General features: G+C 35.8%; 1 protein-coding gene across 8 annotated transcripts in view; it reads left to right on the top strand.

The window, feature by feature from the left end:
- ERICH3 (glutamate rich 3) overlaps window positions 1-27,724 on the top strand; it is a 117,069-nt gene that overhangs the window by 68,826 nt on the left and 20,519 nt on the right. For all 8 annotated transcript variants that reach the window (XM_021943046.2, XM_021943039.2, XM_021943052.2 and 5 more), the window contains 3 exons: window positions 3,224-3,525; window positions 10,196-10,432; window positions 26,439-26,888. In XM_021943046.2, the coding sequence (XP_021798738.2) occupies window positions 3,224-3,525; window positions 10,196-10,432; window positions 26,439-26,888 (989 nt within the window). The remainder of the gene's footprint in view (window positions 1-3,223; window positions 3,526-10,195; window positions 10,433-26,438; window positions 26,889-27,724) is intronic.

Raw genomic sequence — 27,724 nt, 5'->3', positions numbered from 1 at the left:
GAGCTGCCTTCCTATTCCAACTCAGATATGCTATCTCCTTATTTGGGGGCAGGTCATTTAACACAGTTCTGTTTAATTCCCAGGAAAGCTAATAAATATCTGCAATCATCTATGTGCAAATATATTACATTCTTTTGGAGTTGTGGTATAAATCCAAGCTGTAAATTATTAACCCTGAGCACTTTCTATGGAAGTTCAGTATCAAAATCTGACTGACAGCGTTTACTTTCGTTCCACACTCACTAGCCTCTGTATAATTCTTTCTATGATTTCAACACTTGGTCCCCTCTAGATTCTTTCTTCAACCTTTTCAAATAATAACATCAAAATGGTTGCAATATTAAAGAATAAGGCCTATGACTCTCAACCGAAATGCATGGTTCTTACAGAAGAATGGTTTTCAATTGTTTTGTTAACTTCATAACCATTTTTCCAATGAAATCTGTGAATGCCCAAAATAGAACAGTACATTGCCATTGGCTGTCTCCCTGTTGTAGGTCAGCTGAAAGTTGAGTCAGTGGTTTAAATGGGACAGGGTTAGGTGAGTGAGTGTTAGAGCCTTGCTTGTTTGTCCTCTTCCTCACTTGAGACTTTTCTGGTTATTCTAGAGACCATGACACTGCAGAACTCCATGGAGAGTTGAGAACTACCCCAAAGGAGACTGATAGCACTTACTATCTTTTGTAACTGGTTTTTTGGTCACACCCATAATGATACTTTTAGTTACATTAAGCAATGCACACTAATTCCTCCAATATATTCAAAATGAAATTAATTTTAATGTATTTTAAAAATACCAGTCCCTGAAACATTTATGATGAGAAAAAGGAGGACATGGTACAATAAAATAACAGAAAATTATATTTCTAAAATGATTAGGAATTACCTGTTTAAGGTCCTCAGAAAACAAGAAAAGCTGAGCAGTGGTCACTTCCAAAGTGTAAGGTTCCACAACTGTCCTCATCTCTCAATTATAGGAACTGTTTGAAGAGGCATAGTAATTTTCAACTGCTAGCATGAAACATGGGAAGAAATGCCTAACCATGTAGAATGCAGACGGCTTTGAGCTTTCGTAATCATAATCAACACCTCAAATTATATTCAGAAGTCAAATAGGTAGTCAGTGACGAGGAGAGCAGATGTTGCTCACTTTGTTTGTCCAATTCCCTTCAGCAGATGGGCAATAAAAAGTCTGTGCATGCAGTAGGGAGGCATCAAAGCCTTTACGCAGCCACAACATAAACTAAAAGTAACAGCATATCAGAGGCTCCAAATCAATGGATTTGGTGTTGCAATTGATAAGGGAAGAACAGCTTGAACAGAAGGCAATGCTAGTAATCATATACTGTGAAGATTCATGACACCTTTATTCCAAGGAAAGCAATGTGCTAAGCACATCATCATTATAGTCAAGAAATATTTATCGTGCTTAATATGGGTGAGATAAGTATAATCTCGTTATCTCATTTTTTACAGCCTGATAGTTACTTTGAGTGCAAATCCTTTTAGCTTTATTTTATGGGGAGATATTGAAAAGTTAAGTGATATAACTCAGTTCTCATATTTGCTTGTTGGAAAAATGTATTAAGATCAATTCCTTTGCTATTTCTATACTGCAGATGGCTGAAATTTCGTGAAATCTTCAGTTTTAGAAATTGCCATTGGATTTGTTCAGGTTGAGGCATTTTTCAGATTTTATATATTATTCCTATTCTTCTGGGACTGGCAAGTCTTGACTGCTTGCTGATCGCTTTCATCTACCCACTATAAATTCAGTTCTCTGATAGTTGTGTCACATGGAGAGAGGGGCATGTGAGTAGTTCTAGAGAAAGAAAATGAAGAGACTGATAACTACCAGATACCTTTTTCAGATCATGAATTTTATCCAGGTCTTGCCAGAAACTTCTCCAGATTGTATTAGTGTCAGCTGAGAGAGTGTGACATTTGTCTGTGTAACTAGTCATCTCTCCTAGTTATATCATAACTAGGAACTGGAGGCCTACACCTGTAATAGACCAATATGGTTGTGCTTCAGTATGACGTGATGGAGCCTAGCAGTCTTGAGCTAGAATCCAGCTCCATCACCCGCGTACTGGGTGACCTTGAACTGCTAGAGCCTTTTAAGCCTCAGTTTTCTCATTTGTAAAGTGGTGATGATAGTTCTTAATTTATTGGTCTATGAGATAATGAATTCCTTAAGATAATGGATACAGAGTACCCAGAAAAGAGCTTGGCACAGCGAGTGCTCAATAATCTTATCATTATCATAATCATCATTTTTATTAATGTATATATTATTATCATTGGAATTCTTATTTTAATATCAACTTAGATATAAAAAAGCTTTAGAAGACAATTTATTCACATTACTTTTGTTATAATGGATTTAAAAGTTTGAATGTCATAATGCATTCAGATTATCTGCATGGTTCACCAGATTTGACTTGGAATGACTTCATAACCTCTATAAATTATTGCCATTTTTGAGGAATAAGAACTTATTACTAGTAAAAATCACCAGAAGACTGTCGTACAGACTTCAAAAGGCCATTCTAAAAGCAATAATGACAGTTCTATGAAAATGAGTGTACAAACTCCTGAGTTACTTACCTAAAAGATGCAACAATATTTGACTGTATATATTACTTTAAAAAATCAATCATATTTATTTAGAGCCAATCTTGTAAGTCTTTTGTTACTGTTGTTGTGTTGTTAAAATACAAGTTATCAGACTGAATGGCATCTTGCTTCTTCTGACCATTTTTATATCAGCTTCTCTATGTTTATAAATCTGCATGTTCTATTATCACATAATTCTCATTTAAAGACTTGAGATATATTCTTATGTATGTAAAATTATATACCCATCTATATTTCTGTATCTATGATACATGTTACTGTTTAGGACCAAAAATATTCTTGAAGGCACCGATTTTAGTTTGAAACTGTAGTTCTTGGTTGATGTTTTATTTTATTTTGTTTATTATTGTGGATAACATTATTAAGAATTTGTTGTGTTTGTTTACAAGATTTTTGTATCAAAAAAGAATAGTTTATTTTTAATTAGCTTTTTAATTGTTTATTTTTATTAGTGTATACTGTAATCAAAATATTTTTGTATCTTTTTTTACTAGTATAAGAGATAAGTGCTTTCAAAAGCTTTGAGGTTCCATTGTGCTGTCTATAAGGGTTAACACACACTTCCTGTTAATATTTTTCATAGGTGCATTATTGCAATGGGCCTTGACAAAAAAACATCTTTGCCAAAATCTAGGAAAGAAAAGAGCACTGAGAAAGGAGAGGACCTGAAGAAGGATGAGGGGAAAATGAGGCAAGAGAGGGAGTATGTGATACCAAAAAGAAATGAGATCAAGGAGAACCAATCCTCTGTCTCAGCCAAATTTTCAGCTCAAGAAATAAAAACAGGGCTCAAAGAAGTTATAACTGCTGTGGAGGAAATGACAAGTAAAGGAAAACCAGGACACGATGTCTGGGAAGACGACCAGGAAAATACTTTAAAATATGGTAATCAACAACACAAGTTTCTTTTCTTGTTGCTGTGGCTGTTTCATTTGTCTTTGAAGTGTGATTATCAAAATTTTCAAAAATACCCATTAAATGTTACCCAGCTGTGGACTTTAGGCAGCTCTGTTACTGTGGGGTGTCCCTGACCTCCTTCCTCTGCTGTTTTGTGTGGAGTCCTTTGTCACCTACCTTAGAGGAGGGCAGACCTAACCCCCGAAAGGTTAAAGGTTCTTCCTGCAGAGATGAGGTAGAATAGAGTATATGTCAATACGAATTAGAGACTCTATTGACTTCTGCAGAGACCATTTTGGCCAAATAAAATTTTACCTATTTTAAAAGTTTTTGAATGTACTGTTTTTCATGAAATTGATGAATTTGCTTTGACACCAGGTAGGTACAACCTATATAATTATGTGGTGATAGAGTATTCCATAACTAAAAACAGTTGGCTATAGGCTTAGGGTTGTAGAACCTATCTGTCTGCTGTTTTTCGCTTTCTTCTTTATTCTCTGTTCTCTCCTTCTTCCTCTCTCCTGCCTTCCCCTGCTTCTCTGTCTCCCTCTCTCCGTACACATACACCCACCCCCCCACCACACACACACGCACACATGCACATTCATATATATACATACACACATACATATGCAAGCATGTGTCATTTTATTGTGCTTGCTTTATTGCACAAGCTTTGCAAATATAGCACTTTTTATAAATTAAAAGTTTGTGGCAACCCTGCATCAAAGTCTATCAGCATCATTTGTCCAACATCATGTGCTCACCTCATCCCTGTGTCACATTTTGTCAATATTTCTAACTTTTTCATTATTATGATATCTGTCATGGTGATCTGTAATCAGTGATCTGTGTTGTTACCATTGCAATTGTTTTGGGATGCCATGAGCTGTACCCTGTAAGAAAGTGAACTTAATCAATGTTCTGACTGCTCCACTGACCAGTTGTTCTCCAGTGTCTCCCCTCTCCTTGGTCTTCTCTGTTCCCTAACACATAACAGTGTTGAAATTAGGTTAATTAATAATGCTATACAATATACTCTAGATGTTCAAGTGAAAGGAAGAGTCTCATGTCTTTCACGTTAAATCAAAAGAATCGATTAAGCTTAGTGAGGAAGGCATATCAAAAGCCAAGATATGCTAAAAGCTAGGCTACTTGTGTCAAACAGTTAGCCAAGTTGCGAATACAAAAGTAAAGTTCCTGAAGGAAGTTAAGAGTGCTACTTCAAGTGAACATGTGCATGATAAAAAAGAAATCCTTATTGCTGATATATAGAGAATTTTAGTGGTCTTGATAGAAGATCTAACTAGCTACAACATTCTCATAAGCCAAAGACTAAGTCAGAGCAAGGCCCTAACTCTCTACAATTCTATGAAGGCTGACAGAGGTGAAGAAGCTACAGAAGAGAAGTATGAAGCTAGCAGAGTTTGGTTCATGAGGGTTAAAGAAAGAAGCCATCTCCATAACATAAAAGTGTGAGGTGAAGTGGCAAGTGCTGATGTAGGAGCTGCTGCAATTTTATCCAGAAGACTAGCTAAGATCATTTATAAATGTAGCTACATTAAACAGTAGGTCTTCAGTGTAGATGAAACAGCCTTACATTGAAAAATATGCCATCTAGGACTTTCATAGCTAGAGAGGAGAAGTCAACACCTGACTTCAAAGCCTCAAAGGATAGGCTGACTCTTCTTTTAGCAGCCAGTGCAGCTGGTGAGTTCATGATGAAGCCAATGCTCATTTAGCATTCAAAAAGTCCTAGGGCCCTTAAACGGTATGCTAAATTTTATCTGCTTCTGCTCTATAAATGAAACAAACAAAGCCTGGATGACAGCACATCTACTTACAGCATGATTTGTGGAGTATTTTCGGCCCACTGTTGAGACCTACTGCTCAGGGAAAAAGATTTCTTTCAACATATTACCACTCGTTGACAATGTACCTGGTCACTCAAGAACTTTGATGAAGATGTCTAGTGCAATAATGTTGTTTTCATGCCTGCTAGCACAACATCCATTCTGTTATTATCCTTATGGATCAAGGAGTAATTTAAGATCTTATTCTTTAAATAATATATTTTATAAGGCTATAACTGCCATAGATAGTGATTCCTCTGATGGATCAGGGCAAATTCAGTTGGAACCTTTCTGGAAAGGATTCACAATTCTAGACGCCATTAAGAACATTCATGATTCATGGAAGGAGGTAAAAATATCAACATGAACAGGAGTTTGAAAGAAGGTGATTTTAGCCCTCATGGGTGATTTTGAGGAGCTCAAGACTTTGGTGGAGGGAGTAATTGCAGATGTGGTAGAAATAGCAAGAGAATTAGAAGTGGAGCCTAAGATGAGATTGAATTGTTGCAATCTCATGATAAAACTTGAATAGATAAGGAGTTGCTTCTTAGGGATGAACAGAGAAAGAAGTTTCCTGAGATGGAATCTACTCTTGTTGAAGATGCTGTGAACATTGTTGAAATGACAACAAAGAATTTAGAATATGTATAAAATGTATTAGTTGTTAAAGGAGTGGCAGGATTTGAGAGGATGGAGCCCAATTTTGAAAGAGGGTTTACTGTGAGTAAATGCTATTAAACAACATTGCATGCTACAGATAAATATTCATGAAAGCAAGAGTCAATAGATGTGGCAAACTTTATTGTTGTCTTATTTTAAGAAATTTCCACAGCCACCCCAGCCTTCAGCAACCACCACCCCGATCAGTCAGGAACCATTAGCATCAAGGGAATAACCTCCACCAGCAAAAAGACAATGACCAGCTAAGGCCCAGATGATTGTTAGCATCTTTTATCAATAAAGTTATTTTAGTTAAGGTGTATACATTTTTTTAGATATAATGCTGTTGTATACCCAATAGACTGTAGCATAGTAGGAACATAATTTTGGATGCACTGGAAAACCAAAAAGTTTATGTGACTGTCTTTTTTGCAATGACCTGGAACTCAACCTGCAATATCCCTGAGGTATACCTGTATATTGAATATACATAGGTATACATTCAGGGGTATAGGTATGCTTATATATACTTACATGTATATATAGGTATGCCTGTATATACTTATACATAAAGCAGTAATAACAACAATAATAAAAGTGCCAAGCACTGAGCACTGAACTAGGCACTGTGCACACACAATCTCATTTTATCCTCACCATTCAATATGGTAGGTATTATTATTACTTCAATTTTACAGGCTGGGAAATTGAGGCTTAGATAAAAGTAGCAGAACAAGAATTTGCATCCAGGTTTGTCTAATTCCAAAGCTCAGTCTTTCAAACACTGTACAACCTTCTATTACAAGGTAGCCTACCCACTACATGGTTGTGGATAGTGTGTCCAAAGTATCAGAAAGGGAGAACTGCCTGTGTGTCCCTCATTCTCAGGAGACAAAGCCTGGTTAGGGGGCACAATAACCATGGGTTGGGGTGACCTGTGGAATGGCTGGCTTCGGGAAAGGGACAACTTCTAGGTATCTTCCTCCCCACCTCATATTTTTGCTGCCCAAGTGTTTCAGGAATCCAAGACAATAATTACAGGGCTGTTATAGCGCTAGACTTCATGTTGGATTACTACTGAATATAGTGAATCTTTTACAAAAGATTTCACTTAGAACAGTTTTACCAGCTCACCATTCTTCACAATCTCTTCTAGTCTTTGTCCTATCTTGGCATGAGAATTTTAATATATCTGTAGCAATAGTAATCACAGAGGTATTAACAAATAGGATGTGTTTTCATGTGTTTTAACTTTGAAGACATGGTGGTTTATGGAAGTCATGTTCGGTGGAAGCTTTTCATTTTCTTTTTTTTTTCTTAAACCAACCTAACTAGTGCTATGAGTGATGTACTTTATACTTATGATACCTATGATAAAGTTTTTCCTGGGGTCTTTCTTCCGGGTTGGCTGGTTAATGGACTTTAAATGTTCATTTCCGTTTTTAAAAACGCAGCCACAGCAGCAACGGTTCAGCTCTCTGCATAATAGTCACTGATGAAAGGGCAGCAAGAAGTTTGAATCGAGGCCAGCAAGATTAGGTTGTGGCTAGATTGATGTTGACCTGGTGTTGACTCACGTCCTCATTAGTGGGGATGGTAAACAACAAGCTAATTAAATTCTCTAGAAGAAGGCAAATGGGATAGGGAGAACAGAAGAAATTATGTAAAAGGTTTTAGAAAGCATGCCGCTGTTTTATTCATATCAAAAACGTGAGTAGATGGCACAAAAGTGATGTGCTTTGAGCTATAATGCCAATGGAAGGCTTGTGGTTAATAGAAAGCTAATATTTAAATGTGATGATAGCAGGGATAGAATAAAACCAGGGCAGCCTTGACTTTATATTTGAGAGAAAACACAAAATATGATGCCGGGACTATTCTTGTGGTTCACTTCATGTTCCTTCACTTTTGTGCTGTGCTTCAATTATATAACTGTAATTGTGTCCTAATTGTGGGCACTTGTACTGCCTGATTTTAATCAGGTGCCTCGAATAAAGTGTGTTGCTGTCAAAGGAGTACATATCATTTTTGATTTCTCCTGTTCTATAATCTACTCCCTTCGCTACGCAATCACAAGGACTATTAGTACTAATCCATAATATTTATTATGCACCTGCTATTCATGGCATTGTGCTAAGCACGTTCCAGGGATTATTGCTCTCAATCCTCACCACAGCGTTGTATTACCCATGTTACAGATGGAGAAACTGAAGCTTAAAGACAAATTGCCCAAAGTCACATAGTTAGTAGGTGTTTTAACTGGGTCTTGGGCACATGAATGCCTGATTCCCAAACCCTCACATTTCACTACTATGTAACACTATGGATGGAATTACAGCAATCCACTCATATTCTCTCTGGCCCTCTGCTTATCTTATGATCAGTAGCAAACACCTGTAGTGTGATATATGTATGTGTATTCTGCAGCTAATCTCATCTTTCTCTTTTGGGAAGTCTTCCTTGAGACCCTAAAATGACTTTCCGCTCTCTTTTCATTCCATTCTGCTTACTTGACACTACTTCACACAATTAATTATATGTCCTATATAAAAATCCATAGCAATCCAGCCCAGTTGTGTTGAAAAACACATTACTGAGGATCACATATTAAAAACTACGATAAAGTGAGTACAGTGTTTCTTGTGTACCTACATCTTATTCCCTCAATAAAAATTGGAGAGTCCTTCATGGCAGGGAATGTCTTATTGTAGTGTCTTCTATCTTGCAGTTTTATCCTCTTAAACATAGAAGATTCTCAAAAAATAGGCTTATTGATTGATAGTTATCAGGGTTATCCTATAACTTGGGAATTATCCTATAACTTGGCCGGTAATACTTGGATCCAAATATTTGCTCGTTTTTATTAGTATTTTCTGTTTGCGTCTAGCAATATAAAGCAAATTCTTTATCTTCTTGCTTATTTTACAGTTTTGGTTTACTGATATTCACATTTTGTATTTAAATGTATTAAATCTCTTTTGTGGAAACATTTTTGTGATTATCTAATTTTCTTTGTTACAGGTTTTGATTTCACTTTTCCCCTTCTATCTCCCTCATTCTCTGTATTTACAGAGCTTTCTGCATATGCACAGGGCATACATTTCTAGATTAAGTTTCTTTCACTGGGTGGACAGCTCTCAAGTAAATTACCCGAGAGACCAACCCCTGCACTGACAGAGAAGCCAGAATAGCTAATAACTAAAACACACAACATTGAGAAACCTTTATTTTAATGGTAATTTTTATTTTAAGGATAATTGTTTATTTGCTTAATTGGTTCTGCATGAGATCCTTTTGCTCTCTATCCTTGGCATGTTGTCACTTCAAGATTTTTAGTTTTTCGTAGAAGAAAAGGGGGAACAATTAAATATGAAAGGTGAAAAATTATAACCATGAGGGACAGCTGGAGTTTTTCTGATGTGACAATTTCCTTTTCCTGCTACAGATTTTTTGCACCTCTGCAGGGAATAAAGCAAATACATGACTGTGACAGGAATATTCTATTTTGTATAAATTTTTATCATTGAAATGTAATTATTTCACTTATTGTAGGAATGAAGAATGCATATGATTTCAGTTCTGGCCTACATATAGAATCCTTCATAATGCCTTTTCTTGATGTCCATTTGTTTCTTAAAGAATGTGCTATTCACAGTGTTACTTCTCAGGGCCTTTGGACTTGATTAATTGAATTTTTCCACTTCACTATTCATTAAGTTGATATCCAAATATTTTGAACACTTTTCGTATGAAATATGACCTCACTGGATCTCCAAATTAACTTTCATTATTATAATCCTGTTCCCTTCATTTTTAATTTATTTCTAATTTATTGTTTTATATCAAGTTCTTCTCTTTCCATTTTGGTTATTTTAGATGATGATGTTCATTTGTAAATGAACTTTTATTAGGTTTCAGCCTTGTCATTTGGAGCTTCATTTCTTTTGTGCTCTTGTGTATGTAACTGATTGGAATCTTTGATCATTTGCTGTTAGTTTTCCATGTTCACTAATTGAACGAAAAAGAAGAAGCAAAGAAAGGCTCAGAGAAGAGAGGATAATGGAGTCAAAGTTCTCATTAGAGAGAAATAGGTTAAGATAAGGGGTTCTATTTTCATTCTTATAGTGGAGATTTTCTTTTTTCAGAGTACGAAGAAGATTTTGAAGTAGATGAGGAGAAACAAGGTGAAAAAGCTAATGAAGAAGGACAGGCTGATGTTCAAATGAATGGAATACCACAGTCACCTTTGGATGATAAAAGAGATAATTTAGACCCTGAAAAAGAGAATGAAACCTCATCACAGAAGGCACCAGATGCCCATGACAATGTGAAAGATGAGAATGATGGATGCTCTGAGAGTGAACTGGAAGAGGATAAACAAGGCGAGTTGTTGAGCTTATCATGTAACATAGGCTGTTTACTGAGTGTGTTTACTACTTTTCTTTGTTTTCTATTTAATGAAATAATCCTCTTTTTTTCTCTTGAATATATATATATATATATTTAACTTTTAAATAAGGGGTACATGAGAAGGTTTGTTACACAAATAAACTTATGTCATGGGGGTTCGTCATACATATTATTTCATCACCTAGGTATTAAACCTAGCACACATTATTTTTCCTGATCCTCTTTCTCCTCCCATGCTCCACCCTTCATTAGGCCCCAGTGTTTGTTGTTTCCCACTATGTGTTCATGTGTTCTCATCATTTAGCTTCCACTTTTGAGAGCATGAGGTAATTTGTTACCTTCGTATTTTATTAATGCAGCTTCAAAAATCTAATGAAAGAGAGACGTAAAACAAATGTGTCTGTAACTATTTTAGAATGTAAAGGAATCTTAAAAAGGACATTTATGACTATAGCCATATCCTATCAGTGTTGCAGTTACATCGCAAATGTAACAAATTGTTTGGAAGGAAAAAGTTAAAAATTTCCTATTTCCACAGTTCAGTGTATCTTTCCAGTACATAAACTTACATACCAATATTTATATAATTTTTTACAAATATGTGAACATATAATTCATGTTACTCTTGAAATTGTTTTTTTCAGTTTAACTATGCACATATATTAAGTATCCCAAGAAGTCAATACATGTATGGATAACTTATTATTGCTAATAGCAATATGAATGTTTATGGCATGCCAATTTATTGTTTTGTGTACTGATATTTCTGTATCTTTAGGCCATATTTCCTTAAGTATTTGCTTATGTTTAATTTTAGTAAATCCTGGCAGACTGCTTTCTGAAAGGGTCATATAATTCACATTCCTAACAAGGATATAAGAGAAAGCCTGTTTTGTGATACACCCACTCACTGGATTTTATTAATCTTATTTATGTTAATCTTATGGGCAAAAAAATACTAGCTTCTTGTTTTAGTTTTTATTACCCTAACTTCTGGTGGGTTGAGCATCTTTCCTAATATTCATTGTCCATTTATATTTCCTTTTCTGTGAATATATTGCTTGCTTTACCCATTTTTCTATTGGATATTATGGTTATTGGGGGGCTCTTTATTAGGCATAGTTTATCACATGCTATCATGCTTTCATTTAATTTTTTTTTACTTCATTAATATTTGGTCATTCAGAACTTTTTGATTTTTATTACTCTAATCTATTAATCTTGTTTGTTATTGTTTATCAGTTTCTTTTCTAATTAAAAAGCCTTCTCCTAATCCAAGGGTTAGGGACACATTCCCAAATTTTCATCCATTTTCATTATTTAATTTTGATTCAGATACTTAATCCCTATGAAATTTATGAGTTTTTTTTTAAACAACTTGAGGTAAAGATTCTTTTCAATGCAAGACCACAAAATCCATGTAATAAATAGTACTAAATTTCACTTTTAGGATAAGTTGAATCAATGATTTTCACACATACCTCAGCATTTCAGAAATATAAAAAAGTATAATTTTAATAATAGGTAAGATGGGAGAAAGAGAGAAAGCTATATATAAGAAAATATGTGGAAAACAGCAATCAGTAGACTTTCATGGTAAAAGAAAGAGAAATAAAAAAAATCCTAAGTTAGAAAAGAAAATGCAAGAGGAGTAGAGAATGTTGGAGAGGATCGAAACACCAGTGGCAGACTACAGCATAATAAGCAATGTTCTCACTAAATGTTAGGAGTTTGGAAACTCAACAGATGTTCAGAAGATAGATACAGGAGATGAGGCAAAATGTCTGACTCTTTTTTGGTTCCATATGAATTTTAAAATAGGTTTTTCTAGTTCTGTGAAAAATCTCAATGTTAGTTTGATAGAAACAGCATTGAATGTATAAAAAACTGTTTTGGGAAGTATGGCCATTTAAATAATATTGATTCTTCGTATCCATGAACATGGAATGTTTTTCCATTTGTTTTTGTCATCTTTGATTTCCTTGAGCAGAGTTTTGTGGTTCTCCTTGTAAAGATCTTTCACCTCCCTGGTTGACTGTATTCCTAGGTATTTTATTTTATTTTATTTTTGAGGCAATTGTGAATGGGACTGCATTTTTGATCTGACTCTTGGCTTGAGTGTTGTTGTATAGGAATGTTAGTGATTTTTGCACATTGATTTTGTATCGTAAGACTTTGCTGAAGTTATTTATCAGCCTAAGGGGCTCTTGGTCCAAGACTGTGGGGTTTTCTAGATATAGGGTCATGTTGTCTGCCAAACACGGATAGTTTGATTTCCTCTCTTCCTATTTGGATGCCTTTATTTCTTTCTCTTGCCTGATTGCCCTGGGTAGGGCTTCCAATACTGTGTTGAACAGGAATGGTGAGATAAGGCATCCTTGTCTTGTGCTGGTTTTCAAGGGGAATGCTTCCAGCATGTGCCCAATCAGTATGATGTTGGCTGTGGGTTTGTCATAGATGGCTCTTTTTATTTTGAGTTATGTTCCTTCAATACTTAGCTTATTGACAGTTTCTAACATGAAGGGGTATTGAATTTTATCAAAAACCTTTTCTGCATCTATTAGGATAATCATGTGGGTTTTGTCTTTAATTCCGCTTATGTGATGAATCACATTTATTGATTTGCATATGTCAAACCAACATTGCATCCCAGATATACAGCCTACTTGATCATGGTGAATAAGCTTTTTGGTGTGCTGCTGGATTTGATTTGCCAGTATTTGGTTGAGGATCTTTGCACTGATGTTCATCAAGGATATTGGCCTGAAGTTTCCTTTTTTGATGTTGTGTCTGTGTCAGGTTTTGGTATCAGGATGATGCTGGCCTCAGAGAATGAGTTAGGGAGGAGTCCCTCGTCCTTGAATTTTTTGGAATAGTTTCAGTAGGAATAGTACCAGCTGTTCTTTATACATCTAGTCGAAATCAGTTATAAATCCATCTGGTCCTTGGCTTTTTTGATTGATAGGCTATTACTAACTCAATTTCAGAGCTTATTATTGGTCTTTTCCGGGACTCATTTTCTTTCTGGTTCATTCTTGAGAGGGTGTGTGTCCAGGAATTTATCCATTTCTTCTAGATTTTCTAGTTTATGTGCATAGAGGTGTTCATATTATTCTCTGATAGTTGTTTGTATTTCTGTGGGGTCAGTGGTAATATCCCCCTCGTAGTTTCTGATTGTGTTTATTTGAATCTTCTTTGTCTTCTTTTTTATTGGTCTAACTAGTGGTCTGTTTTATTAACTAAAAGAAACTAGCTCCAGAATTTGTTGATCTTTTGAATTATCTTTCATGTCTCAATCTCTTTCAATTCAGGCCTGATTTTGATTATCTGTTGTTTTCTGCTAGCTTAGAGATTTGTTTGCTGATGGTTCTCCAGTTCTTTTAGTTATGATGTTAGGTTATTAAACTTGAGATCTTTCTAACTTCTTGATGTGGGCATTTAGTGCTATCAATTTCCCTCTCAATACTCTCCTTAGCTATATTCCAGAGATTCTACTATGTTGTGTCTTTATTCTCTACTCAAATGTCATTCTGGGGCAAATTATTCAATTTCCATGTAATTATATGGTTTAGAGTACATTTCTTAGTTTGATTTCTAATTTGATGTGCTGTGGTCTGAGAGATGTTTTTTATGACTTCAGTTCTTTTGCATTTGCTGAGGAATGTTTTACTTCTGATAATGTGATTGATTTTAGAGTATGTGCCATATGGCAATAAGAAGAATGTATATTCTGTTGTTTTGAGGTGGAGAATTCTGTAGTAGTCTACAAGATCCATTTCAACCAGTGCTGAGTTCAGGTCCTGAATATCTTTGTTAATGTTCTATCTCAATGATCTGTGTAATATTGCCAGTGTGGTGTTAAAGTATAAGTGAGAGACTTTAACACCACACTGGCAACATTGCACAGTTACCTCCACATTATTGTTATGTGGGAGTCTAGGTCTCTTTAAAGGTCTCTAAGAACTTGCTTTACTTTATGAATCTGGGTGCTCCTGTGTTGGGGGCATACATATTTAGGATAGTTAGATCTTGTTGAATTGAATCCTTTACCATTATGTCATGTCCCTCTTTGTCTTTTTTTTTTTTTTTTTTTAATCTGTGTTGGTTTAAAGTCTGTTTTGTTTGGAATTAGAATTGGAGCCACTGCTTTTTTCTGTTTTCTATTTGCTTGGTAGATTTTTCTCCATCCCTTTATTTTGAGCCTATGTGTGTCACTGCATGTGAGATGGGTCTCTTGAAAACAGCATAGCAATAGGTCTTGGTTTGTTATCTAGCATGCCATTCTGTGTCTTTTAATTGGGGCATTTAGCCCATTTGCATTCAAGGTTAGTTGACATGTGTGGATTTGATACTGTCATCAGGATGTTAATTGGTTATTATTTTCGCATTGTTTTTACCTCTGAAATTTTTTTTGGTATAAAATCTCAAAATTATGAATTTGAGAAGTATATTAGGATAATATAAAATAAAAGTAAATTAAGTAATCACAAGAGCAAATATTTAGTTTACAGTTCTACTCTTTTCAAAAAAGAATTCAAGCAATCCTATTCTAAAATTTTATGTACACACATACAAGGCAATAAAATAAAGAACATAAGTTATTAGACAAAAGGAGAAGATAGTTTTGCAAGTGCCAGGGATGGGACTGTGACTAGGCTTGAACTAAAAATTTAATCCCAGGCTTCCTGACAGTCAAGGTAAAGAATAAAGTACAGTGGGCAAAATAAGAATGATGTTAATTATCAGTAAATTAAAAAAAAAACATTTGCCATTATTTTTATTATGTTGAAAGAACTACTCAAGACCAATGGTCAGGCAATGAAATTTTCTTTTTAAGGTTTTAAACCAGGTCTTTTCTGTAATTTATCTTAATACATATATTTTGTGTTTCTTAGATTAAATGTGACTAGTACATAAGCTCTTTTGTCAATTCGAATATTAATATTGGAGTTAGGCTTATAATCCTATATGATCTAGAGAAAGTGAAATATATTTTTGGAAAAGTGATATAATCTAAGTCAATAATTTTGAAGAAACTATCCAAGTGTCTCGAACCTGGAAAAACAGTGAAAATATGTTTGCATATTCATATAACTAGTTCAAAACACAAAGGACTCTTAATTATTTATTTCTTTAGTACTGGTGGGAAATTATCAAGTTGTTGATTTCGTAAAGATTCAGTACACTCTTTGGATATCTTGTAATTGGGGGTACATTTTGTCCTGTATAATCATCTTGCTTTCTAGGAATCAAATAGATTTTTCTGAAACAGAATAATTTTTTATGTTCAAACAGAGAAAAAATTAGGCAGTTCTGGGTTCTTCCTTGGAAGGAAAGCTTTAATCATTTAGACTTGTAATTATTGAATAACTGACAGCAATAGATAAGCTTTAACATTGAACACTGTTTGCACATAACTAATTGGAATCCTATGTTTGGAAAGGTATCTTATAATTGATAATGCAATAGGTCACATACTAGGCACTCTTTATTAAGGCTATTTAAAGTGTTAAGCCCTATGCTAAATATTTTATGAGAATTATCTCAGTTACCTCAAACAACCTTAAAATGCAGACAATTTTCTTTTATCACCATTTTACAAATAAATAAACTTGGAAATGGTGATATTAGGTAATTCCCAAAGTCACACAGTCAGAAAGCAGTGGAATCAAGATGTAAATGCTACCCAACTTTGGAACCTGCATTTTGGAGAAAAAATAATCAAAATCAGAGAATATCCACTTACCTGAAGTTAAAGCAAATCTCCCCGATAAAAGAGTTGTGTTTCCTTAAAAATATGCATTTTAGATAAATTTATCTTGAGCTCTTCACTTTACCCTGGTCTCTAGCCTTTGTTGTGTTTTTTAAATTTTGTTTTTAAAATGAAGAAAATGGACAGTTTCTATGATCAACTTTTAGCTTTTTCCTCCCTGGATGGACTTCCCTATCTACTTTAAGATGGTTTGCTTAGTTCTAGCACATCTCTCTCTTCTCCCATGACTGTCATCTACATCACCAGTCTTTATTGAGCTCTATAATTTATAAAAACCCATCATTCAATAGTTTAGTTTTCACTCATTGTTTAGATATGTTAAATTTTGCCCTCTAATTTATTATACAAGTTAGTAATACAAATTAATTATACTGTAAAAGCTAGGACTGTGTGTACTTCTTATTTCTCACATAGCTGATTTCTTTTTATTTAACTTTCATGTTCAGGCATTCATGTGCAGTTTTGTCATATACATAAATTGCATGTCATGGGGGTTTGGTGTACAGATTATTTTGTCACTGAGGTAATAAGCATAGTAGCCAATGGGTAGTTTTTTGATCCTCTCCTCTCACTCTCTACCCTCAAGTAGGCCCCAGCATCTATTGTTCCCTTCTTTGTATCCATATGTATGCAAAGTTTAGCTCCTACTTTAAGTGAGAATATGTAGTATTTGGTTTTCTGTTCCTGTGTTAGCTAACTCAGAATAATGGCCTCCAGCTCCATCCATGTTGCTGCAAAAGGCATGATCTCATGGCTGCATAGTATTCTATGCAATGGAATAGTATGGCTGCATAGTATTTTTTATGGGTCTATAGTATTCCATAGTGTATATGTAACACATTTTTTAAAATCCAGTCTACTGTTGATAGCATTTAGATTTATTCCATGTCTTTGTTCTTATAAATAGTGCTGCAATGGACATGTGTATGTATTTGTCTTTATGGTAGAATAATTTATATTTGTTTAGGTATATACTCAATAATGGCATTTGCTGGATCAAATGGTAACAGTGTTTTAAGTTCTTTGCAAAAACACCAGCTGCTTTCCAAAATGGCTGAACTAATTTACATTCCCATCAGCAGTGTATAAGCATCCCTTTTCTCCACGACCTTGCCAGCATCTGTTACTTTTTGATTTTTTAATAATAGTCATTCTGACAGTGTGAGATGGTATCTCATTGTGGTTTTGATTGGCATTTATCTAATGATTAGTGAAGTTAAAAATTTTTTCATATTCTCATTGGTCATGTGCATTTCTCCTTTTTTAAAAAGGAATGTCCTTTGCCACTTTTTAATGGGGTTATCTTTTTCTTTTAAACTTAAGTTCCTTATTGATTCTCAATATTAGACTTTTGTCAGATGCGTAGTTCACAAATATTGCCTCCTGTTCTGTAGGTTGTCTGTTTAGTCTGTTGATAGTTTCTTTTGATGTGCAGAAACTCTTTAGTTTAATTAGGTCCTATTTGTCATTTTAGTTTATTATTTTTTACTTTTTATTTTTTTGAGATGGAGTCTCGCTCTGTGGCCCAGGCTGCAGTGCAGTGGTGGGATCACGGCTCACTGCAAGCTCTGCCTCCCGGGTTCACCCCATTCTCTTGCCTCAGCCTCCCGAGTAGCTGGGACTACAGACACACACCACCACACCCGACTAATTTTTTTGTATTTTTAGTAGAGATGGGGTTTCACTGTGTTAGCCAGGATAGTCTCCATCTCCTGACCTCGTGATCCACCCGCCTTGGCCTCCCAAAGTGCTGGGATGACGGGTGCGAGCCACCATGCCCAGCAATTTTTATTTCAATTGCTTTTGGTGTCTTCATCATGAAATCTTTGTCAGGTTTTATGTCCAGAATGGTATTTTCTAGGTTATCTTGTACAGTTTTTATAGTTTTGGGTTTTACTTTTAAGTCTCTAATACATCTTGAGTTGATTTTTATATATGATGTAAGGAAGGGGTTTAGTTTCAATCTTCTGCATATTTCTGACATAGCTGATTTCTTGAAGTACATTTTTTAAATATTAAGCAAGTACTTGAATGCTAACACCAATAATAGTAAGATGCTTTGTTTTGTGCCGTGATATCTAGCTACATTTATGCTTTATGGTTATTGGAATTTTCAATGGAAAAATTATATAATTTGCAACATTGTATAGATACAGAATATATAATATTTTAAATAGATATGCAATGAAAACTATAAGAACATATAGCTGGTTCAAGAATATTGGGAAATTTAAGAGCTAAAATTAAATTGGCTAGCTATTTTCTTTTGTTGTTTCATTAATGATATTATTAAGCTACGCTTTTAAAGGGCTCTTTTGCATGCTTAGTGTTTCAAAACAGTGTCATTCTGAAATCAAATCTCATTGCTGATTATGTTTTTTTTTACTCCATTGTCAGACTTTCTTATTTTCCATTCCTTTATTGTGATAACTTGCCTTTGTGTTATTCAAGGCATAAACATGCCTTTTAGTATGTGGAATATCAGCATTAGAGATTTTATCCAGCGAACGAGTAGCATGTATTAAAAATGATAATGACATGATGGATTCCTTGGAATACTCTGTTGAAAAGCCAGACTGCATTTCATTTTCAAAAGTGTGAGAGGCATATGTGACCACTGAATCCCAGACACCAGTACATCCTTTTTATTGACATGATTAAGAATCTTGCTGTTAGTATTTGGATGTATTTCATTTGAACCTGCCTGCACCTGTTCCCAGAGGGCAAACAATTGCCCAGGCTGTCACTCTTGTGACAAGTCGGCCCCATTTGAACTGCCAGCTAACAATTGCGTCGACCCGCCTTGATGAATACACTGTGCTGAGCAGCCCATGAGTGATAGAGTGCTACTGGCTGCAAGCTGACTAAGAGAGGACCCTGGTTTAGGAATGATGTGTGAGACTTCCTATCATTTAAAAAGAACGACAGCTTCCTTTTCTCTGCATTTGTGTTGACAACCCCAGGCACTAATTCACCAGTTGAAAATATATTGTCATAGATGAATGTTATAAGGTTGAGGGGAAAAGTATCATATCGCTGAGAATATACTTTTATGGACAGTTTGGATGATAGTGTCCATGAGTAAGAGGTCAACGGGTACAAAGTTACAGTTAGACAGGAAGAATAAGTTCTAGTATTTTACTACACAGTAGGGTGACTATAGCGAATAACAATGTAATATATATTTCAAGATAGCTGGAAGATTTTGAATGTTATCGCCACAAAGAAACGATGAACACTGAAAGTGATGCATATGTAATTACCCCAATTTGATCATTATACTATATGTACATGCATTGAAACATCACACTGTATCTCATAAATATATAAAAGAATTATTTGTCAATTATAAATTTAAAAATTAGTAATGAAAAAAAGACTAGCTCCTTTTGAGAAAGATTACACAGACTGAGATAAAAGTAGAGATAAAGAGACAGAGAAGAGACTTCTCCCAGAATACGGAAAAAAGAAAGACTTGAAGTAATTTTTTTCTAGGAAGAAAGATAATTTCATTTGTGCTATTTTTCAATCTGTTGAAGAAGTAAACCTTATAAACTTTTGAAGTCTCGGAATCACAATAATATTCTACTTAATTGATTTATGATTTTAATAATCTCTCCCTTAATCTTTCGGCTTCAATATGGGTTTGAACAGAAGTATAGGGGTGGAGGCTTCTCCTGTGTTGAAATTCTATGTGCTGTGAGACGCACCCTTGGACTTCAGTGTAATGTGTCTGCTTCTTGGATCAGAGAGGATTATGGGAATATTATAGTTGGCTTCTGATTAAAGACTATAATATGTGTGATTTTTTGTTTGGTCAATCAAACTTAAGTGTTTCTTAATGGTAATAATTCCTCAATCCATAGTCACTTTTCAATTGTCGAAGTAGGAAGGCATAACTTCAGGTGAATACTTAAATGTAGAACCATCCTTTAATTCACACAGAAGTACTTTACTATGAAGTGTTTCTCTACAATTTGAATCTGCCTTGTAGAAAACAAGGGCATTACGTAGACACTCAGTGAACTCTTGTGAATGAAGGGCTGATTGACTAGATCAATAGATGAATGAAAATAATGTATGAAGCATAATGTGACACATGATTTGCTTGTATTATAAATATTTTAATAATTTATTTTAGTGTTTAGAAAGTGAAATTTAAGATAAATATGGAGAACATTTTATTTTGTTTTATTCTCCTCCTACTATATCTGCATTTACCTGTGAATATGTATTATTACATATACTTATCTCACTGATGATTTGAGACATTTCAACTGATAATAATAACTATCAGTATGAGGGCATATGTTCCCTCTTAAGGCTAAAAATCAGTTACTGTTCATGGCTGGAATCTGATAATTTATACTTTTAGTTTCATTAAGCACAGATTCATCCTACAATATTTATTGAGTATAAAGCACTTATCTAATTATCTATTAATGTACATGAAGATATTGATTGAACTGACATATAATATAAACAGATTTTCATGAACTTGTATCATTAAGACAGAACTATTTATACAACTAATAGTAGGATATATAAATTCATGTGTCATGGCTAGTTTGAAGAAAATAAGAGCAGCACATATGCAGATTTTGCTGTGAACTCTTGGACTAAGGAATAGGAAGGAGAGAATTGGTTGGTATTAGAGTTGAAAAGCTTATTGGATCCACTGGGTTGGGATCCATGGTTATGCCACTGAGATCATTTAAATTTTTAATTTAATTTACTCATTTTAGTTTGTGAACTTAAACTGCAGTTTCTGTATGTGCTTTCAGCTAATAAACCAAAAACAAAGTAGTTAAAATCAGGACACTAATTAAGGAAATGGTGAATTTAAACTGTGGTAAAAGTATGCTGCTTGCTAGCAGGTGAGAAAGTGATTGAAAACTGAGGTCAGGTCTTGTCATTGGTTTAAAACAATTTGGCTACTGATTGCAATAAGAGTATGGCAATAGTTTCTGAGAGAGTCATCCGCAGTCACTGTTAGAGTGAACCAATATCTTTATGAACATGTGCAGTGGATCTATTGCCCTCATGCGAAAGGAGGTGGATAATTAGTCAGTCTCTGTTTTGAGTGTATATTATAGGTAGAAGCAAGGACCAAGGCTTCTGTTTTCTTGTAGAACATTGTCTGGCACATAGGAAGTTCTCAATATATATTTAGTGGACAAATGAATCTATGTAAGTTGGAAGGAAAGTGAAGGATAACTCAGAACCTCAGTTATGAGGAGGGAGAGCAGACTTTATCCTTGATTTGCTGGACTGGTGTTGACTTTAGATGTGTGTGTGGCTGGTGCCCTTGGTCAGGTGTATCAAGCTAGCAATCAGACAGTATAAACAGTAAGGATTGCTGGCATACAAAGCATACACACGCACGCGCACACACACACACACACCATTTTTGTGAGTGTCCCCACAGTGTTCCATAGTTATTTGTAAATAACTGAATAACATGTATAGTTTCATAAAATAGCATCATGATCAATGTTATAAATAAACTAGGGAAGACTTTGATTGCTACCTTTTGCTTTTGCTTTGTATTCATATTCTGTGCCTTGGAATATTTTAAATGGAGTTTGTGCTCTAGAGTGGTGGACAAAATTAATAATGACCAATAGAGGTAAAATGCGAGGACAGACTACACATTTCATGAGTTCTGATTTTTGAAAGAGAACAATTTCCTGTCTGCCAGTCTTGAGTGGTAACAGAGGAAAGTTAGCTAAGAGGAGCAATGGCGGGTCCGTGGCTGTGAGTACTTCCTGTCCCAAAGCCTTTTAGCAAATAGAAGGGTCTTGGTTTTACTGCAGTGTATCGTTACAAAATAAGCATTTACAAAAACTTTCTACTTACTAGCTAATGGGCATCGGGTACTATTGAACCTCTTTGGACCCCTCTTTCTGGATCTCAAAATAGAAGATAATTACTATTCCATAGGATTAAGTGAGATGTTTGTAAAGTGCTATTTCATGGTTTGGTTTACAGTAGGTGCATAATCATGATTAGTTTTATCTTTATCATAGTAGCTGTGATATCACTCAATATCACAAAAACGAAACTACAAGAGAGAAATTTATTAGAATATACTACATGTATGACATCACAGAGGAAAAAAGACTATAAAGATAATTATTTCATTTGATTAGATTAAATATTTTTCTCGTGTAATTTCTACAATTTTGTAAGGAGAACAAGTAGAATTATCCCCATTTTACAGTTAAGAAAACAGAGGCATCACGAGGTCAGGAGATCGAGACCATCCTGACCAACACGGTGAAACCCCGTCTCTACTAAAAAATACAAAAAACTATCCGGGCGAGGTGGCAGGCGCCTGCAGTCCCAGCTACTCGGGAGGCTGAGGCAGGAGAATGGCGTGAACCCGGGAGGCGGAGCTTGCAGTGAGCAGAGATCCGGCCACTGCATTCCAGCCTGGGCGACAGAGCGAGACTCCGTCTCAAAAAAAAAAAAAAAAAAAAAAAAAAAAAGAAAGAAAGAAAGAAAAAAGAAAACAGAGGCTTAAATAAGTTAAATAGCATAACCAAAGTAGAAATTATTAAGTAGCTGAGCTGTGACTGGGACACCAGGATTTGTCGTACAGAAGAATATGTCATTTTCTCTCAACCTCGTGCTGTGTCAAACAAGATTTTAATTATAGTGATGCCAAAAAAGAAAGAAAGAAACAATTATCAATGACATGAAAAGGGAAGAAGGGTCTGGAGAGCTCCTGACTGTGGAAAGAGAAAAGTCAAAGATCTTGCTTAGGACATGGAACATGGCACCAAACTTGCTGGCTTCGGCCAAGACCTCGGGCAATGAGTGCAGATCTTTCCTTTGCCAAAACAAGCAAAAGCAGGTTCTTACAGCATCACTACCAGAAGGGAATACACAAACAAATGGAATTGGGTAGGAGGCATAGCTGTTTATCAACATGCTTGCAAGTTAATTTTTCCCTCCTAATGACAAAGCGAATTTACATATGTGTTCTGAAAGTTGTTTTTTTTTTTAATATAAGCATTTGCTTTATTTCTAAGAGAATAAATAAGAATAGTTTTGAAAATCCTATTCCATAACCCTGAAGCTTTTTTAACTTTTTTATAGGCAAAGTCTTACCCCAGTGTCTGTGTATGTAAATGACAGAAAGAAATGAGAGTGAAACTAAATTATAGCATGAGGTTAGGGAGAAATTTGAAAACTGAAATGAGTTTGTATGGGAGGTCAGGTGCCCTGGCCACTTGGAGGCCATTCATTCTCCTGATCTTTCTTCTCTGAAGGACTGACTCAAACTTGAACCAGAGTATATTTCAGCCCTTTGAAATGAAATAATACAATTAATGGAAGCTACTAAGGAAAGTCAGAGGAGCACTCATTTTAAAAATTATATGACCAGGCCGGGCGCGGTGGCTCAAGCCTGTAATCCCAGCACTTTGGGAGGCCGAGACGAGTGGATCACGAGGTCAGGAGATCAAGACCATCCTGGCGAACACGGTGAAACCCCGTCTCTACTAAAAAATACAAAAAACTAGCCGGGCGAGATGGCGGGCGCCTGTAGTCCCAGCTACTTGGGAGGCTGAGGCAGGAGAATGGCGTGAACCCGGGAGGCGGAGCTTGCAGTGAGCTGAGATCTGGCCACTGCACTCGAGCCTGGGCGGCAGAGCGAGACTCCGTCTCAAAAAAAAAAAAAAATAAAAATAAAAAAAAATAAAAATTATATGACCAACTCTCAGAGCCAAAAATAGGAGTCATCATTTCCATATTCAGATAGTAGATATATTTTTGGAGTTCCAAACGAGTATAACATTGAGTCCTAGCTAACTATGTAATTAATGAAAGCCATCGGTTAAACTGCTGATAAACCAGAATTGATGTTCTTTTTGAAAGTAGAAACATAAGACTCCGAAGAGGAAGGGGAGTTCAGAGAACCTAAAGTTTCTGAACAGATACAAATAAGATGGGGAAGAACTCTCCTTGATCTGCTACATTTTCTACCGGGGACACGGCATAGCCAGATTTTATAAAATGGAGAATAAAGAATGAGTAGCTAGAGTGTATGATTTATTTGAAAAATAGTGGTCATCTGGTGTTTGTCAAGGTATCAGGAGATAAAAGCAAATGGAATTAGACTTAGGGGCTCTGTTGCTTAAAGGCTTTTTGAGTTTGTTTTTTACTGCTGTGTAGCATCTCTCAAATCTTTGTGGAAACTCTGATATGTCTCTGAGACTATATTTAAAATGCTAAGACCTGTCATGGAGAGCCGGCAGGACTGGAGGCTTGGAGAGAAGAGGATAAGAGCAAAGACAGTTATTTCTTCTCTTAAACTCTGCACTAGCTGCTACAGCTATTGGTGCAGCTGCCACATGGAACTGAAAGAAATAAAGAAACAGAAAAAACAGTGAGGAGTACAGAGAAGACAAAAAAATAGGCAGCATTTAAATGTAGGATATTTTATTTGAAAGTATATTTATGAAAAAAACAATTACAAACATAGACCTATTGGTTAGAAAAGCAAGATTGTATTTCTCTGGCCTATAGCAATGTATGCAGTGATTTGTTATGCTGTTCAGCTTCCTTATTGAGATTCAGTGTGTATGGCACTTTATTGGAAATTGTTAAAACCTTTTTAGGTATTACATAAACCAGTTGTGGCTACCGTAAGTTTCTAGACTGCATATCTGCAGCACCCTGTCGTCGAACTGCCTAGATGTCCCAGAATCTCTCACCAACTTTGTTCACCCATTGCCCATCTTCTGCTCCCTTCACCTTTTTCAGAGGACTGCCCTGACTACTGGAGGTGCTTCACCCTCAGACTCAAAGAGCCTGGAAATGCCAGAGAGTTTACATCCCCCTAGGGAGGCCCATAGCCAATGTCTGACTTTTCCAAAGTATGAAAGCCCAGCTCCTGCCTAATATAAATTACATCCTAATATAGCTTACACTTCAGAAGTGCCCATGGGATCAGGTTGAGGTTGAGATGGGGCTTGAAATAGCTCCCTTGATTGATTTCTGCCCTTCCTTCCTTTGCTTCCCCCACTCCCTTAAGAGTTCTCCTGGAGCACATCTTTAATACATTTCTCGCACATGAATCTTCATCTCAGCTTCTGCTTCTGCAGAGCTCAAAATAAGATAAAATCTCCATCTATGCGCACACACACATGCAAGTGTAACCTACATATATTTGTCTACTTACTGGGCAAATACACAGATCTTACTGTGTCCAGATACCAAGATATACTAGGATGATGGATGGTATGGTAGATAAAAGTTTAAGTTTCATGCACACGGAGCACTGTGGTGATAGAAGGAAATAAATAAATAAAGCTTTTGTTGAAGAGACAAAGGATTATTATTTTTTCTTTAACGAAGTGGATATTTACAAAGGTTTGTCAATAAAATGGCTTTCTAAAAACAACAACAAAAAACAGGAATGGTTGATAGTTAAATGTGATCTTTTGAAAATTTCTATATACTCATATATTCCATCGATTCGGTAAGTTTTCTGTATCCTAACAATGATTTAGACCAGGGATCTAATCCCCAGGCCATGGACTGCTACAAGGTCCATGGCCTATTAGGAACCAGACTGCACAGCAGGAGGTGAGTGGTGGGGAAGCCAGCGAAGCTTCATCTGTATTTACAGCCACTGCCCATTCCCCATTGCTGGCGTTACTGCCCGAGGTCCATCTCCTGTTAGATCAGTGGAAGCATTCGATCCTCATAGGAGCAGAAACCCTATTGCAAACTGTGCATACCAGGGTTCTAGGTTGTGAGCTCCTTATGAGAATCTAATGCCTGATGGTCTGCCACTGTCTCGCATTATCTCCAAATCAGACTGTCTAGATGCAGGAAAACAAGCTCAGGGCTCCCACTAATTCTACATTATTGTCAGTTGTATAATTACTTCATTATATATTACAATGTAATAATAATAGAAATAAAGTGCACAATAAATGCAATGCACTTGAATCATCCCAAAACCATTCCCGCTCAACCCCAGTCCGTGGAAAAATTGTCTTCCATGAAACCAATCCCCGGTATAAAAAAGGTTGCGGACCGCTAAGTAGACTATATGGGAAAAGGATATCAAGTCTGTACTAAACTATATTTTAAAATTTTTAGTATGATTAATTGCTAACATAATTTTCACAATTAAACCAGTTGCTTTATGGAAGAACAACAATGTCATCACTTGTATTTTTTTGTAGATATGAAAACTGCTTCATCAACCTCATCCAGAAGTCACCCTTATTCTAGTGACAGTGAGGATGAATCTGCAGTGGGGGACAGGGAAGCCCATGCTGACAGCAGCACAGAGGAAAGTGCCAGAAGTTCATCTTCTCAGGAGCTGAGTGAAAATGATGAGCCAAGAAAGTCCCACCTTCCAATTGAGGAATCCTTAGACATTGAAATTGAAGACCAAGAAATAACAAAAGCAGATGTGGAGGCCAAGCCAATGTCAATAGAGGAAAGCTTTGAGAATGTTCTTAAAGAAGGAACGGAGAAAGGAACCCAAGGGATTGCAGAGGGTTTATCTGAGAAGTCCGGGAAACATGTTTCCGCAGAAGAAAAGGAAAAGGATAAGAGTAAGCTTTGGGAAGAAAGCACTGCTCAGGTGAAGGACAAAAAGGCAGGTCTCCCTGGGGTGGAGGAAGGTGGTAAGTATGGCCGTTAAGTTGAGCTGCCATCGTGCTCATGCATGGAAGCTGATTTTGGTCATTGCATTACGCCAAAGCTTGGGAAATACTATTGTGATAATGCTTCAGGGATTCAAGATTTTTCCTGTGTCTCTCTTTGTCACATAATCATACATGTATTTTCAGTTTGCTGTTTGCCTTCTCTTGCACTTAAAAAATTACTTGATAATTTCTATCCAGCCTGTTTCTTATTTTCAGTAAATTCCCTCCTATGGGAATTTCACTTCAAGAATGAAATAAAGCACAATATGTGTTTGAAGGCAAGGATGTGTGTGGCTTTTAGAGGTTATTTATTAGTAGAAATACTATTTGCTTTTAGCTATATATGGATTTTGAGATATATAGCTAATGTTAATAGGTGCTTACTATGTTCCAGGCAAGGTTCTAAACACTTAGATATATTAACTCATCACATCCTCACAAAAACCCAATCGCCCTCTAAGTTACGTTCTATTATCATCATCTCTTTTTTACAGATGAAAAATAAAATGTGGCTTCAAAAGGTTAAATAAGTTACCAAGGATTACACGCTAAAAGAGGCATTCCTAGGATATGAATTCAGGCAGAGTTGTTCCAGAACTTCTAAATATTGCCTATCGCGTCTGTGTAATATGAATTTAGATTTAGATAATAGTGTAAAATTTTCTTACAAGATTCCAAACTTGCCTTTGAGTTCTTCTCTGAAACTGAGTTACTTTCTGATCCCTGGGGATCCTGAGTGTGTAAGATTGTTCATTTGACATGGAAAGAGTAAGGAGTGTCTGGATAATCAGGCCCCAGACCTTAGACACATGGAA

Source organism: Papio anubis, chromosome 1, assembly GCF_008728515.1.
Source record: "Papio anubis isolate 15944 chromosome 1, Panubis1.0, whole genome shotgun sequence".
Classification (NCBI taxonomy): Eukaryota; Metazoa; Chordata; class Mammalia; order Primates; family Cercopithecidae; genus Papio; species Papio anubis.
Note: the sequence above shows the minus strand (reverse complement) of the source record. Positions and strands in the feature narration are given on the sequence as shown.